The 16,822-nt window shown below is 39.8% G+C and overlaps 1 protein-coding gene across 9 annotated transcripts in view; it reads right to left on the bottom strand.

The window, feature by feature from the left end:
• Nucleotides 1-2,801: 2,801 nt before the first annotated feature.
• Nucleotides 2,802-16,822, bottom strand: part of tnca (tenascin Ca) — a 52,295-nt gene continuing 38,274 nt past the window's right edge. For 3 of the 9 annotated variants that reach the window (XM_044174206.1, XM_044174207.1, XM_044174209.1), the window contains 18 exons: nucleotides 15,499-15,948; nucleotides 14,371-14,646; nucleotides 12,607-12,879; nucleotides 12,133-12,405; nucleotides 11,763-12,035; nucleotides 10,022-10,330; nucleotides 8,612-8,884; nucleotides 8,233-8,355; nucleotides 7,153-7,296; nucleotides 6,893-7,012; nucleotides 6,555-6,698; nucleotides 6,312-6,442; nucleotides 5,535-5,667; nucleotides 4,969-5,120; nucleotides 4,678-4,774; nucleotides 4,420-4,581; nucleotides 3,653-3,816; nucleotides 2,802-2,998 (listed from right to left, as the gene is read on the bottom strand). In XM_044174206.1, the coding sequence (XP_044030141.1) occupies nucleotides 2,888-2,998; nucleotides 3,653-3,816; nucleotides 4,420-4,581; nucleotides 4,678-4,774; nucleotides 4,969-5,120; nucleotides 5,535-5,667; nucleotides 6,312-6,442; nucleotides 6,555-6,698; nucleotides 6,893-7,012; nucleotides 7,153-7,296; nucleotides 8,233-8,355; nucleotides 8,612-8,884; nucleotides 10,022-10,330; nucleotides 11,763-12,035; nucleotides 12,133-12,405; nucleotides 12,607-12,879; nucleotides 14,371-14,646; nucleotides 15,499-15,948 (3,608 nt within the window). In that variant the 3' untranslated portion in view covers nucleotides 2,802-2,887. The remainder of the gene's footprint in view (nucleotides 2,999-3,652; nucleotides 3,817-4,419; nucleotides 4,582-4,677; nucleotides 4,775-4,968; nucleotides 5,121-5,534; nucleotides 5,668-6,311; nucleotides 6,443-6,554; nucleotides 6,699-6,892; nucleotides 7,013-7,152; nucleotides 7,297-8,232; nucleotides 8,356-8,611; nucleotides 8,885-10,021; nucleotides 10,331-11,762; nucleotides 12,036-12,132; nucleotides 12,406-12,606; nucleotides 12,880-14,370; nucleotides 14,647-15,498; nucleotides 15,949-16,822) is intronic. The other 6 variants (XM_044174208.1, XM_044174212.1, XM_044174211.1 and 3 more) reach the window with 6 other exon arrangements.

Below are 16,822 nucleotides of genomic sequence, written 5' to 3'. Positions count from 1 at the left end.
AAACAAGCTTTTAAAATCATGATTACCCCTACTATTGTAATTCTGTGGACATACTGTACATGACTTGTTACCTTTGGACAGAGCCAGACTAGCTGTTTCCCCCCGTTTCCATTCTTTATGCTAAGCTAAACGGTATCCCTAGAGCCACGCCATTAGAAACCTAAAACTGAGCTATTTGAGGTTAGTTTTTGTGAAAGTCTGCTGGATTTAAGGCACAAACAGAAATGGCACCAAACAGCAGCCATCTTTACTTTGCAAGCACTATAAAAACCATGTGTATTGCAGTTTGGCTATTTCACCAAGTTAAAATACATATCATCTCTTCACAAGGGCTGTTATTGGCTCTTATCTGTCCTCCTGACGTCAGGAAGTAATCGGGGTCATGGGAAATCTGGTCCTGATTTTGACAAACACAAGTTCCAGATAATTGTATAATCTCTTTCTAAACTCTGAGGGGTAAGATAATTGGAAAGCTTTTACTTGCGTACTCCTATCACTCTTCGAAGCTATATTACAAGGACATTTGACTCCAGTCCTTATTTAGAGACGTCTCAGGATGACATTTGATCTTAGCAGAATGCATAGATAGAAATCCAGGTCAAAAGTCATTTAATGTGGAAAACTCCCAGCTCTGTGCCAGCCGACATTTAGTGTCCCATCATTCGTCTTTGTCATATTCAAACTAAATGTTCCAACATCCTAAAACCTCAACAGCTGAGAGTGTCAGGCTTCTCTGAACACATGAAGGTTGATCTGAGCCACGAATACTCAGAAATGATTGCTGTGATCATGACTAGACCAAACATTCAGTCTCGGTCTGACTGCTCTCTAGGAGGATCGGATGTGAGAAGACAAAATGTGCCCATTAAAGTGAGCAGCACAACAAACAAATCAGTGGCAGAGAGGACACTGAGGTGGCTGCAGATCAAGATGAATGATCCAGGCTACAAAGGTGGGGAGTGATCACTAGGTCACCTGCCTGCTGTTGAAAGAATGAAATGACCTTATACTGCTTGCAAGCCAAACGCAACACAAAGTAGGACACATGGATCAGCCATATTTAATCCCTCATTTAAGGCTCTTATTTAAGGATTTTAAGAAGTTGGCAAGTCTTCAAACACCAAAGTCCACCCTTGTTATAGGGGATGAGTGCAACAGTTTCACTTTAGATCTGGAACAGTTTTACCTAAATGATGGATTTGATGACAATTGTAGAAATATATTGATTGTGCAAACCTTGCACAAAAGGCTCCAGTTGCACATGAAAGAAAGAAAGATAACACTGATTTTAACCTAAACTTTGGAACGGTGAAGAGACCCTGGTACAGAAATATTAGGCTACACTCAAGCCAGTAAGCTACTATTCTAATAGGTTTATAAAAGAAGACTGTCATAAACAAATGCGTTATACCAAGCCTTGGTTTGAAAGTCAAAGTGAAGCCAGTCAGTATGAAGAGGCTTAAAGTTTCTTGGTAAAAGCCCTCCTCCTGCAATAAAGTTGATTTTATTTTTTATTTAAACTGGAGAATATTTTCTGATTTCAAACATGTCATAACAGGGTTTCTGCAGTGTTCACCAAATTAAATGTAAGACTTAATACCACATAGAAATGTAATTTCATTTCTTTTTCATACAATAGTAGGCCTACAATCATTTATCAAGAACATGAATTTATTGACATGTATGTCTGTACTTCCCAGCTGTATATAACTAATTCCTGCTAGCTATAGCTAATCAATTAACGTGACCTGGAACCAGGTACGAGGCAAAAAACTGATGGACGGATTAACCCATTAAAATATAATGACTTAATTTAAGTTTTTGCTAAAATTAACACCTGCTCATTATGAGTCGACGACAAGCTTCCTAGCTAGTTTGTTACAGGTCTGATGGCGCTGACTGAAACTCAACAAAAAATACTAATTAAAGTATTTTTAATGCCTTCAAAGGCTGTTTTTTTTTAGGGAACTGAATTCAATGTTTTTTAAGACTTTCTTTTTTAAGACAGATGCAGATTCCATGAATATTTTTGATACTTACTGTCAAGTAGCTCTGTAAAACACACTCCAAGTAGAGACAGACAACCACATACACAGTACATCATACATTCCCAACCAGCATTGCATTGAGAGTAAACACTGCCATCTGCTGGAGTGGAGGTGGAAATCATTTAAATGTCGACTTATAAAAAGAGGTCACACACACTTTTATCAAACTAATATTTTTATTTGTATTGAAGGTGGCAGAACATCAGATTTTTTTTTCTATCAAAATAAGTAAAGAAAAATTTAAATATGTTCAATGGTATAAGTGGCCTCCAAATGTGCTCTCCTGGTTGTACAGTAAATATAATATTTCATAGAGTTCATTATATTCATTAAGGTGTATCATTTTATATAATTTATCCTTGTCAATAACTCAGTTTAAGATGGAGGAATTGAACTAATTCAACATACAATGCCACTGAACAACCTTCCCATTACCGGGACATGAGCGGCCTGACGCCGTCTGCCTTTGACATGTTACTAATTCAGTGGATCCATTTACACAATTTTACAATTAATTCTCATATGATTACAGATGTTTGGTCCCAATAACTGTATCTCCATTCACATTCACAACCGCTACTTTCTTTTGGAACCCAAAATGTGGGAAAGCAGAAATATAATATCACACAATGCCAAATTGGGATGGCTACACAAAAAACGGCTAATTGCTTGGTTCTTTGGAGTAATGTTACCAGGTTCATTTCTCGCAGCAAGAACTGAATTACATTTAGTGTGATTGTCTTTGTTTGTGTGTATTTTAGAGAAAGATTTGAGGATGAGCAAAGACAGAAGTTCATGAGGGATGGAGATGAGGTGTAGACGAGGAAGGGTTCATGAGTCTATGATCGTTTTTTTCTGCTCTCAAAATTTCTGAAGTTGGCCGGCCGAATCTTCATTTCTGCAAATTCAATAGAGTGTTCGTGGCCCTTCCAGTGGAACCAGTTGATCCCCTGTAGAAAAACAAAATACAAATCGTGGGAAAGAGGCTCCAATAGTGAGACATCTAACACATCCTCTTTCCCTAAACTATACATGTGCCAATTCACGGACATGGAGGGAATTCTCCTGGAAAAATCTGGTTTGTTTCTTTATTACACCAAAGCAGTTGCATAATGTTGGAGAGTGTGGAATATTTGATGTAGATCACTCACATTTTTGGGGGGAAATGTCATAAAATAACTGTTTTGGGAAATGGTATGTCAAGTGTTACAACAAATACTAGGATATAAGGTCCCCATGAGTTGTTTGGTATTTTTCTCTGAAGAAAGTGTGGTGGGAAGCAACAGATATTTTGTTAAAATACTGTTACTAGCAAGTAAAACAAGCTATATTTTATATAATAATATAATATTATCTTTGTTAATGTACAAACTGACACGTATCTTGAGACTACAAGAAGCACAACTGCACAAAATCCATCAACAGGCTTGTATGAATGATGGAAAAAATGTGAATTCATTTCAGTTGTTTTTGTTTGTTTGTTACAGTCATTGTTTAATGTTCCGAATGTTTTACCCATGAAAATTAAGTAGGGAAAAAAGTAATCTTTCCCTGAACAAGAAAGGAATAGGAAAAGGAATTTTATGAAATATGTGTAAACATACCTTACTGTGACTGTTGTCACCATATTTCCCCATGAGGTTGACACGATGACAGTTTTTATACCAAAAGGCGCCTTTGTAGGACAAGGCGCAGTTGGTGACAGCAATATCATTATCATTGTCAAAGGTGGAGAAGGGTCGACCCTGGTGGTAAGTCATGGAGTCACCTGGTAAAGATATTGACAGTTAAGCCCAGAAAACACAGCTCATGGGTTCATGCATGTGAACGTGTGATCTTATTCAGTTAAAGACAGTCCTATTAGATTAAGTAAACATGTCATAGTGGCTTTTCTTAAAGGAATAGGTCAACATTTTGGGAGATATGCTTCTTCATTTTCTTGTCGAGAGTTAAATGAAAAGATCGACACCACTCTCGTCTCTGCGCGTTTAGTATAAAGCTACAGCCAGGAGAGTGTTAGCTTAGCTTAGCATAAAGACTGAAAACAGAAGGAAACAGCTAACTTGGCTCTGTCCAAAGGTGGCAAAATCAAGATACTAGCACCTCTAAAGCTTGCAAATTAACACATTATATCTCTTTTATTTAATCCCCACAAACACTGTGTAAAGTGTAACAACGACAAGGTTTCGTTTTACAGACTATTTCTTGGCCGGGAGCAGTTACATCCTGGAGTCTCTGCTGGTTGCCTGGCAACCTCACGGTGACAACAAGACTCCAGAAAGTTACTACGGCCGAAACAAAGAAACCCCAACTTGTCATGTTTACACTTCAGTTTTTGGACAGATTAAACTAGATATAAAGTAGCACCTACCTGCTGTTCCACTATACGCTCCGATGTAGACTTTATAGCGTGTTCTTGGCTCTGCAATCGTCAGCTTGTCGTACTGAGCGTAGGCTGATTCCCCGTTGTCCCTCAAGTCCACTCGCAGCTCATAATGACCAGAATTTGTGATTTTATGGAGGTTGGAGAGACCTATAATAATTTAATATGTGTGAGCTGAGAAGGGACTGAGTAAGAGAGAGAGCGAGAGAGGCGAAGTGAGTGAGACAAGAAGACGAGTGCTCTTACCCAGCCAGAACTCATCATTCATGTTACCGAAGCCAGCTGTGTAGTTCTTCCAGTTCCTGTAGAATTCCAGCTTTCCATTCTGGCGTCTGAGGAAAACCTGAAGAGGACCAACTGTCATGAGTGTCACAACAGCTTCACAAAAATCATAACAAGCACAGGCCGAGGTCACTGTGGAACTGTCTATCATTAGAAAAACGGGCGTTGCATAACTAGTATGGTCATATCCTTTTCAATGTGAATTATGGTTTGAAAACCGCCTTTAATTGGATTCCAGCAGGTTGATTTACTCACCATCCATCCTCCGCCATCTGTGGTCATGTCACAGTAAACCTTGATGGGCTGGCTCTCCTCTCCTCCCACATAGATGGTGTACAGACCAGAGGTCGTCTCTCCATTCAGTAAAATCTGAGCACAGTCCTTAGGGCGTCTGTACAACTGTCCAACTAGAAGCACATATTAAAAAGACATCATCTTAGAGACCTCAGAGGACACAGTTGCTTTATCTTCATCTCTGTTATATAAAAAAGCAGTAGAGTATACAGTATCATGTGACAGCTTGGAAAGAAAGCAGGTTTTGAAAAAGGAAAGAAAGGAAAACTAAAAGGTTTTTCCACTGGGAGCAGCTCAGACAGAATGAAAAATAAGCACAGGTGGAATATCAGATTAACTGAAAGGAATGTGCGTTAGAAGAAGCAATATCTTTCTAACGTGCATCTGGGCTGTTGCTTAACCCATCACAAGACTCACTGCTAAAAAGTACCAGCAAGTCTAGTTAATGTCGAGTTTTGGCGACACACACGACTGATTAAAAACAAAAAAAAAAAGAGGTGTGTGCTTGCATGTGTTTCCGTCCTTACTGGTAGTGAAGACGGTGCGCACGTGACGACTCCTCTGGGCCCCAGCGATGGCCTGCAGTCTGACATTGTACTCTGTAGAGCCAGTTAGCTGAGCCATGCTATAAGAGGACGCTGTCGGGCTTAGCACCACTTCCTGAATCCATGCATACACATATAAACACAAAGCATTTACAAAGAGCAAGACCATACTGGAGATTTAACTATAAAATGTGCACATTTTGCAGTACTGCTAACCATTTTCCAAAGAATTCCATTTGTTTTTATATCCACTGGTTTAAATTCATTGTTAAACAACTAGAAGAGACTCAAAACATGTTTGACATCAGAGTAAAAATATTGTTGCTTTTATGTTTGCATTAATTAATAATATTTAAGGTATAAGTTTACAGTTGGTGCCCAAAAAGTGTTGCATTCATGAGCAATGGCGACAAAAAAAAATCAAACCTAAAAGACAAACAATCACAAAACATAGACGATGTAAAACAGATTATATGAATTTGGTAGTTTCTTGCATTGAAATGTTACTCTTCAAAAGCAGATCACGGATGTCTGAGTTTCCTTGAATGCACCAAAAAGAAAGTTTAGAATTGATTGTCATTCCCTCTTGGCATGAGCTGAAAAGAATAGCTGCCCAGAAGTTAGGAAATCCATCCAAAACATTGTGGCATGCTTTGGAAAACGGTCGTCAGTGACAGTAAGTTTATGCAGTCTGTGGTTTTTTAACAAGAAAAACCACAAGTGTTGTCAGTGATTTAACTGATGTGAGGATGCACATACCCTGATTATACCATCAGCAGAGGAGAAGGTGAGTGTGTAACCAGTGACAGCAACCTGCGGAGGTTTCCATGTGAGAGTCGCACTGTCAGTCTGAATGTTAATAGCTGTCAGATCACGAGGAGGGTCCACCTCTGAAAACACAACGTCACACTGTAGGTTCATTCATTTAAAGAACTGTAGCTACAAAATATACAAGAATCAATATACATTTTTCTTCAAGCCATAACTCATCTCTAAGCCTACCGGTGGTGAATTCAGTAACAGCAGAGTCGCTCTTCTGAGCTTCTTTCATAGCATGTACTCCAACTGTGTAGTGGGTTCCTGGAACCAGGGAGCCCATCTCAAACTCCACTATGTTCCCAGAAACATGCTCCACCACAGGGGACACTGTAAGGCAAGGCACACCCACATCAATAAATCAAACCACACAAAGTCCTTCGTACACACTTTGATAGTTTGTGGAAGGGAAGCAGGGTGACCAATACAAATATCACTTTTAAAGATGAACTAATTCTACTTCTTGTCTAAATTAACGGTTAATTAAGGGATAAATAAAATGACTGTAACCAAACAGAACACACCTGAATCAGCACTGTAAGTAATGACGTAGCCATCGACAGTGGCCACGGACGGCTGCCACAGCAACAGGGCTGAGGTGTCAGTGACATTAACTGCAGTTAAACCCTGAGGTCTGTCCAAAGCTGAAGGGCACAAACAGGATTACAGCGTCAAGAGAAACAGCTTCAATTAAGTTTTCTAAGAACTGACTCCAACGTCATTACAAGTCAGGCGGACTGACACAGAAGTTATCAGTGTTGTATAAGAGAAGAAGAAAGCCAACCTGTGGTTACAGTGTCAGTGCTGGGGTCACTTTCCTCCAGACCCTTCACAGACCTCACGGTCACTTGGTACGTTTTGCCAGGGATCATATTGGGCAGCAAAGCCTCAAACACGCTGCCATCCACAGTCACTGCCATTGGGCTTCCTGTGGAGGACAACAAAATGTGGTTTCTGCGCTGTCGCGTGGTGACAGGTTTTATCTACCAGTGCATCTCCACTGCATCCTCCATAACTAAGCTCCACTGTAGCTCCTGGTCTACTTGGTACTTTTTAAATTATATTGTGGTGGGTGGTGATAAACTTTACCTTTGGTGACCAGAGAACAAGAGTCTATAGCCATGCTAGCAGCTCTGTGAGGCTGTACTTAAACACAGTGCAAAATGCTAACGTCAGCATGCCAACATGCTAACAGAGTTAATGTTAACATACTGATGTTACGCAAGTAATGTTTGTTTAGTATAACGTGAGCATGCTAACATTTTCCATTTAGCACTAAACACAAAGTACAGCTGAGGCTGGTGAGAGTGTCATTAGTTTCGCAGGTATTTGGTCATAAACCAAAGTCTTGGGCGAATTAAAATTTTGACTTGATGAGGGCGCTACATAAACAATTTAAGGGATCACCAAAATTATTACAATTCATCTTGAGGTGGATATGAATGTCTGTACTAAATTGCATGGCAATCCGTCCAAAAGTTGTCGAAACATTTAACTAAAAACCTAAAATGTCAACATCATGGTGGTGCTACAGGGAAAGTCAGAGGATCACCAAAGTCATCAGGATTCATCCTCTGGAGACCATGGATGTCTGCACAAAATTTCATAGCAATCATTCGATAGTTATTTCAGTCTGGACCAAAGTGGTGGACAAACCGACCGCGGGAACAACATTGCCATCCCTAGAGCCACGCCACTAGTGAGGATAAAATTTGTTAAACTAATATTTAATTAATTATAATTTAAATATTTATCAAACTACAAAGTATCTAAAACTAAACTCTGTATCTAAATCCAAATGTAAACGTAAAATGGAAATAAAATTTAAACTATAGAAACACAATAACCCTGATTGACCTCTTACCTCCTTCAAAGGGCACATAGATGATACGGTAGTTATCCACTGGAGAGCGAGGCACGGACCAGTGAACTATGGCTGAGGAGTCCGTCACTTCAGAGAAGTGAAGTCCCCTTGGAGTGCTCAGGCCTAGCAAAGTGCAAATGGATATGCGCAGACAGGAAAGCAGATGAAAAGTTTTCAGAGAAGAAAATATGGTCATTAACACTGAGAGCAAAAAAGAAAACTATGAGCTGGAAGGGTTCAAATTAAACTCCAGAAATTGTGTTTCCCAAAAGACCATTTTCCATTAGAGTCAGACATGGAATTAAGCCTAAACCAGAGAAATAAAAATGATTAGTGGGACTGTGGGTTCAGTTCAGTGCACACTTTGTTTTTCATATACCTGTCTGAGCAACCCCAGTAATAGGTTGGGAGCGTTGGTCCAATGTGACACCATAAAGCTCGATTTCATACTCAGTGCCACTCATGAGTCCAGTTAAAACCTTGGTTCGTTCATCGCCACGGACGCTGTACTCTTGAGGATGGGCTAATCTTTTGCCGTCTCTTATTTTGATCACAAATCTGTCAAACATGTCTTCATCAGAAGTCCATGACAGGCGGAAACCGTCAGCTGTGATGTCCGAGACAAAGAGATGCTCCACCTCCGGCTCAGCCTCTGGTTACACAAGGAAACATAACGTTGCAGTAGGTTTGGTGTTTTCCAAGCAATATTCATCAACTTCTGAGAGATGACCAAAGACATCAGTTTGGAAGAAGTCAGCAATCAGGAAAGACGGTTTCCAGGTGGCAGACAGGGTTAGATTCCAGCCTGAAGGCCTTTTTGTCCACCACCTCCGATCTGCCATGCTCAGGCGTCCGTTAGTGTAAATCAGTCAAAGACACAGCACACGGGCTACAAAAGCGTAAGTTTGGGAGAATTAAAAAGACAAGATGCTTTTTTAAGTGTTTATTTTTGTCAGTTAACGGGTTCACATTCAATAACAGAGCTGTTGGACGGATTTCAGCAAACACTGGTTGAGACGAGGTCCCCATGCGTCTTCAAGGCCAGCCTCGATGCATTCAGTGCATTCAAAGATAATGAAACAAATGAGATTAGAGGTTAAATCAACTGACATGTCATGCTCAGAATGTCCTGTTGATTTATCAGTGTTTTCCCACTTCTGATGATTTTGTTTTACTCAGTGGTCTGTATCCATCCACTGGAGTTTTAGCCAGATCGATAAAACAGCATGAAAAGGTAGCAGCATGGTGAAAGTAACTTTAAAAGATGTCCGTAGACATCTGTGTAGCACCAATCAGAAATCTGAAGGAAAACACATTTTAAAATATGAAAACAAACAAATATGTTCGCTCATATTTTGGAGGTAAGAAGAAACAGACGGGATCTCTTCCTCCCGATGATGATGAAGCTGCATTCAAGAAAACGCTTGAAACAAAAGAAAAGTGAAATCATTCTGGAAAAGAGTTGTGTTATAAATCTGAGTTAGGGTTAGATCACAATACTGAGCTGAAGCCTCACCATCGAAACATGGCATTAACCAAAATGTACTAATTCTCAAGCTAATTGTGTGAAATTATATCTTAAGGCGATTTCTATTATTTGAAATTATAATACAAAAAGCATGATCATCAAAGAATTATGCCATTTATAGACCTGCCAGGTTGTGATGGTGAAACTTCAGAATTGGAACATAAAGTTCAACGATCACATATGTACAGTAGTTGCAACAAAACAAGGAAGTGCACTTTTTTTAGTAAGACGAGGGGCCTTGCAGTGCACTGTGAGTGGTACCTGTCACAGCCACTGTAGTCAGAGGCCGAGAGAGAAGCCCTGACTCTGACACCCCGGTCAGCCTGACCTCATAGCCTATGCCTGTGATGAGGCCCCAGATGTCCAGGTGACTTTGGTTTCCTGGCACAGTGAACTCCTGAGGCTCCAGCAGCCAGCCAGAGTCCGTCACCACTATGTGAAAATGGCTGAAGCCGCCACTAGAGGGGGCTAATTCCTCCTGTTGCAGCTGATGCTTCACCTCCCAAGACACACGGAAGCCGTAGGGGGTTATGTTGGAAATTGTCAAGTTTTCCACTTTAGGCAAAGGAGCTGGAGGGGAGTGGGTTTTGATTTTTTTTGTGTGTGTGTGTGTGTGAGAGGGAACACATGTGGGAGAGGGATCAAGATTCCATTAGGAGGATAATGTGTGCAATGGTTGCAAAAGCAAAATCATTACATCTGTTCTTCCTGTGAGGTGATCAGTTTTAAAAGAGGCAAAAAGAAGTTGTCACCACATTTAAAATGGGAACATGTGATCTGAATATCTCCAAAACACATTACGGGCAAATTTGGCATGTATCATAGTGCTTTATATACTTCTACAATACACTGTAGATAAAATGGATGCAGCCTCTCTTTCCTCACCCAAAAGGTTTTTAGAGCCACGAATCCATGTGACGAACCACCACTTACAATACAGACATCTAGTGTCCATTAGCGGTACTGCATCTTAACACAATTCTGTAACGGCTTTAGCTTTTAGCCCGAATTATCTTCTACTGACATTTCTATGGGTGCACTCCACACACAATTGAAGTGTCAACTTTGTTTGTAAAGGAAAAGTATAATCAATGCCAGCTCTTTATCCAGTGGTGGAACATAACTAAGTACATTTACTCACATACTGTACTTAAGTACAATCTTGAGGTACTTGTACTTTACTTGAGTATTTCCACTTTTTGCTGCTTTATACCTCTACTCCACTACATTTCAGACACACAATATATTCAACAAATAACTGATCATGTATTATTAAGGATTAAGCTCCCCAGCAGTTTATTAAGTACTTAAAATTAGCCCCATCTTTACTAGCTTCATCTTTAAAGTGATGCTTACACATGAATGCATCAATTAATATACTCCAGTAATATAATATATACTGTATTATTCTGAAATGGGCCATTCTGCATGATGAGTACTTTTTACTTTTGGTACTTTCAGTATATTTTGATGCTAATACTTCTGTACTTTTACTTTTTTGAATGCTTTGAATGACTTAGCCGTAGACTTATGACAATAGCCATACCACACTGTAGAAATACTCCAAGTAAAATATCTGAGTACTTCTTGCACCACTGTCTTTATCATACTTGTAATGCTAGACAACTGTCACCAGCCAATATTCATGAGATAAAATAAATCTACACCATGTGGAAACTAAAATTTTAGGCTTATTCTGTCAAAGCTTATAACAAAAGATGTTTGCTCTCTAACAGAACAAAAAATAAAAAGAAAAAAATAGTGCATGCTTAGTTAACATCCATGTCTGACCTCTTTGGGGTTAATAAATCAAATGTGTACATGCACTAAAAATGCTACCAGACTGTGAAAACAGTAGGCGCTAATGATGCGTGTCAAATTTTCTCTTAATGCATTTCAGGCTTTAGACCTGCATATAACTGAAAACTTTTAAAAACACACATGGTTTCCATTTACAACTACAAGTGATGAGGGTTTAAGATATGAGTAAAATACGCAGTACCTGTGATGGCGTGGGCTAACACAGAGGGAGTGTGGCGCCCATGAGAGATGCCGTACAGTTCAATATCATAGCCTGTGGCATCCATCAGGTTAGAGATCGTAATGTTACGGGCTTCCCCGGGCAGTCTGAACTCCAGCGTATCAGACTGCTGCTCAGGGTCACTGACCCGGATAACAAAGCCATCAAAATGGCCTGACACAGTGCTCCAGGTCAAGCTGAGGTTATGTGGGCTCACAGATGAAGCAGCTATGGGCCCCAACTGTGGGACGTCCTCTGAACAGAAAAAGAACATGGCTTTTCAGTTATGTTGTACTGATAAATCACAATGTGGTTGGTACATGCAGTGTCAAAAATGCATGTAATGTGATACCTGTTGTAGTTACATCAAATAAGGGCTGTGTGTTCTGGCCACCAGCGCTGGCGTACAGCTTTATGTTGTAGCTTGTGCTCGCTTTGAGCCCCGCCATGACTGTGGAACGCACGTCTCCCGGGAGAGCGCGCCCCATTGCCTGCGAGGGCAAAGCAGACTCTCTGACTTCTACTATAAAGTTATCAAAAGCCTTCTCTCCTGTCCGCCACGACAGAGAAAATCTGTCTGAGGTAATGTTAGAAACAACTAGCCTGGACAAATCAGGCTCTTCAGCTACAGGGGAGAGAAAAATATAAAATATATTCATTTATGGAAATAGAAAGCATGTATTTGTCTCTTTTTAAAAGTCCATTGTATGCATACAGGCCCAAGTCAACTTTACAGTGCAGAAAATAACTGAAGAATGTTTAAAAGCTAATAATAGATAATCCTATTCTTTCTAAGACTAATGACAAATACACAAAATCAAAATACCTGTTGATGCAACAATACTGACAGCACTTGTTCGGGATCCCTTGTATGTCCCATAGAGGTAGGCTATATAGTCAGTGCTGGGCCTGAGCCCTGTGACGTCATGGGACTTTACATTGTTGGACATGTTATATTCCTTTGGCTCCATCAGCCAATCAGAATCAATTATCTCCAGGATAAAACCATCAAATTCTCCTTCAGTGCCATTCCAGAAGATTGAAAAGCTCTCTGACGTTAAGTTTGAGATATATAGTTTGCCAACCACTGGCTGATTCACTAAAGAGAGAAATCATTATTAGATTTTCATCAAAACCATTTTGCAGAACACATACTGATATACATAATCAATTATTAGTAGCTGGTTGGTTTGATTTATCATATAAAAATGTGTATAGTGTTACAGGACACTCACCACCACCCACTTGCAATTCCTGATAGTCTGAGTAGCTTAATAAAAGATTAAATACATGCATATATTCTTGCATAAAAAATTGCACAATTAACTTAGCAGCTTGAATTTGAAACCAATTATACGCCTTTTATGAAAAACATGATATAATTAGATGGACGAAGATGTAATGCCAAGGGGAAAACACAAAAGCCTTCATAGTAAATAGCTGAAGAATAAATGAATGAAGTGTCGATTTAAATGTGAAAATGTGGCGAAGGAAGATAAAAAATAAAAAGATAAGATAAAAAGGACTAAAAGTCTCTTTCATGCATATTGAGCATCATCATCATCATGTTAACATTGAGGACAGGATCGATTCTGCATAATGTCGCACCACAGCAATTCAAAGCAGAACAGGACGGCTGCAGAGGACGTTTAACTTATAAAAACATATTTTTACATGCAATGAGAAATATAGTCAGTTGCATGCAAACATGCAGCAGACAATTTAGGCATCATTCAGATGTAAAACAAGGTGGCGTTACTGTTAACCTCAAATCATATTATTAGCTTTTTACCTTGATAATGACAAGAAGATTTAATCATTTGCCACCTAGTAGTTCAAAAGGAAATGAGGATATTTACTTTGACGTTCTGTGAAAATAAACTTGATCAGAATCGACAATCTGTGTCATCTGTGTCATTCACACAAACTAACAGAACTCAAATGTCACTAAAACTCACACATGTGAGCCTTACACATCCATGGGCAAATGATCCCTCAAGGTTAATCAATTATACACTGAATGAGGGTTGATGGGATGAAATGGGATGGTCACGCTGTCATGGTGTGACAGGCGCGTGAGGGTGAAAGTTATTGGTTTGCTTTTGCAATCATTGCAGCACATCAGCGTCAAACCTCACCACGATGCAGGGGATGGTAGAGAGGGAGGGGGGCTTCATGCACTTTGGTAACTGGGATGGAGGGAGCAGTTCAGGGTAAGGGTAAACATTTGAGGGGCGTTTGCTTGGCTCAGTGATGCGGCACGGGTGCCCATCACCCTGCCCTCTCTCAGCTAGACAGAAACAGTGGCTGGAGGGTCAAGAATGGTTCATGGCATGTTGGTTAAGATGAAGCAGTAGAGTACCCTGTGGCCAGGGTGTTGGACAGTGATGACAAAACAGAAATTAGGTTATTATGTTGCTCTCATTTCATGCAGCGAGGTGTGGACGCTCCACTGTGAGTGGGACAACAGAGGTTCTAGTGTCAGTGTATGCTTCACAAATACTGACTGACATAGAAAGATCAAAATCAAAAGTAAAGAAAGAGAAAGAGTTAGAGGACAAAACGCTGCAACGCTGCAAGTTGCAGGTACCTGTGGTGGCTTCAGTGTACACGGGTTCAAGGAAGGAGCCCTGATACATCCCAAACAGGCCAACCATGTAGCTGGTGTTGGGATTAAGCCCGGAGATGCCCAGGCTGAAAGCGTCTCCAGAGAGAGTGAGGTTCTGGCTCTCTGCGAAATTCTCCAAGTTTGTTACCTCAATGACAAAGCTGCCATATTCCCCACCCGTGGGGCTCCAGGACGCAGTGAAGCCGTCCCATGTAATGTCAGAGATGGTGAGGTTCATCACCATGGGCTTCAGCTCCTCTGGTAGATAGACAGATCAGAGTGGGGTCAACTGAATGGCAAGATGGATTGTAAAAATTACTCACGCATAACTTTTTTTTAAGGCACATTATTCATCATCGTAATAAGTACGACCGAGTATTTGGGCCACAGGTCAGGTGAAAAAATAACCTTAGATTTGGGGATTAAAGTTATTAGATTAAAACTATTACAAAAATAATGCTGAAAAATTACAAGAAAAAAAAGTCAGAATATTTCAAGAAAAAAGTTGATTTGATTTTTTTTACTTTAAATTACTTTAATCTCAAAATATGACTTTAATCTTGAAATATTGCATCTTTTTTCTCAAAATATAACAACTTTTTATTTCTTCTAAAAATGACTTAAATCTCAAAATATTACGACTTAACATAAAAGTATTCCATTTTCAAAATATTATGACTTTGATATATCACGACTTAAAAAAAAGTCTTGTAATATTAAAACTCTTGTCTGGTATAATTACAATAATCTTGAAATATTATGACTTTTTTCTCATAATAACATGACCTTAATCTTAAAATATTACCTTTTCACAACCCTTTTCTCGTATAATTGCAACATTTTTATCGAAATATTATGACTTTAATCTTGAAATCTCTCACTCGATTTTTTGTGGCCCTGATACTCCGTCGTAAATAAGAGTCAGAGGTTAAGCAATTGAAAATATGGGATGAAAGAGGATTGTCTTTTACAATAAAACGTCAATCATCTGTGGAAAAAAAAGTACCATGCAGCCACCCAGAAATATTTAAAGGATAAAAAAAAACAAATGGATGTGATGATGATGGGTTGTGATGAATGCCTATAAAAAGAAATATTTGCTCCATGTACCTGTAGTAGCAAAACCTTTGAGAGGTAAAGATCGCTTCCCTTCCACCAGCCCTTGCAACGTAATATCATAGTGTGTAGACGGGGACAAACCCTCTATTTCAGCCTTTCTCACACTTCCTGGTAGTGTGGTCACATGAGCTTGTGTCTCCCCTGACGGAGCACTGAGCTCCACCAAAAAGTTATCAAACGCCTGGTCAGGCGCCAACCAAGCCAGGCTTACACTAGAGGAGGTAACATTGACTGTGAGGTCCCCCAATACGTTCAGGCTTGAGCTTTCAGGCTCAGCCCTGGAGCTCATCACACCAGTATCAGAAGTGGAAGGAGCCTCAGTGTTCAGAGGACGGAGGGGATGTGGGTTTTGAACTGCTTCAATATCCAGAGCAGGCTGTGGGGTTGTTGGGGCATCTTTGATGCTCAGCACAAGTACATCTGGAGAGGTAGGCTTGGGTGCTACAGTGAATAAAAGCAGGTTAAAGAATGAATTTGTTACCGGCTTTGCTGATGACTGAAAAAGAACCTGTGAAGAAGAAACTGGGTTAAAATCAGAATAGAAGATACTGTAGAATTCAAATCAAATAATTCTGCATGAAGTTCCTTATTCGTGTGATGATTTCATCATTTTCTCTTGTCTCTTATTATCCCAGTTTTTCCAGGACTGCGGTTTATACCATCATGCAACAGCTAAGGCATTAATGACACGTGAGTCAGTGCCATTAATTTTTGAAGGTTCTGAGTAGTCCACCAGAGTGGAAGTACACAGTTGTCTTCAAATAGATGATGAAGCCATGCACAGCCATTGTGTTGCTGCTGTCCTAAAGAAAGACTGTTGAGTCACTTGTTTAACATGCGAGTGATGTATGGTGTAATTTTCTCCGACTGCTAGAGAATCATTTAATTGTGTAAATGGGGTTGAAGATGAATGATGCGGATGGAATTAATGGCGCAGGCTTTCAGAGAGCAAAATGGCTGCATTTAAAAGCTCAAATGCAGGAAGAAATCAGGACAGTCAGGGTGCTATAACCCCCTGTATCCGAAGATATTAATGGCTCAGGGAGGACTTAGTTCCACAGAAGATTTCTTCATTTATTTGAATTTCGAGAAGCAACATTCTGCCACTGTACTGAAGCCTTGTCAGATGACAGGTGGGATGAAAATTAGTTATTTGTGAAGATACAATCATCTCTGTTGGGTTTGTCATCATACTGTGTCATGCCAGAGGTTATGCAGATGATGGTTGCAATAAAAAAAATATTCTTTGCGAGGAAATCTCAATGAAAAAAAATACCAGCATGCAAATCACATCACTACTTTGATCTACGCAACT

This window comes from Siniperca chuatsi, linkage group LG18 (genome assembly GCF_020085105.1).
Source record: "Siniperca chuatsi isolate FFG_IHB_CAS linkage group LG18, ASM2008510v1, whole genome shotgun sequence".
Taxonomy (NCBI): domain Eukaryota; kingdom Metazoa; phylum Chordata; class Actinopteri; order Centrarchiformes; family Sinipercidae; genus Siniperca; species Siniperca chuatsi.
This window is presented reverse-complemented; position numbering and strand designations above follow the sequence as displayed.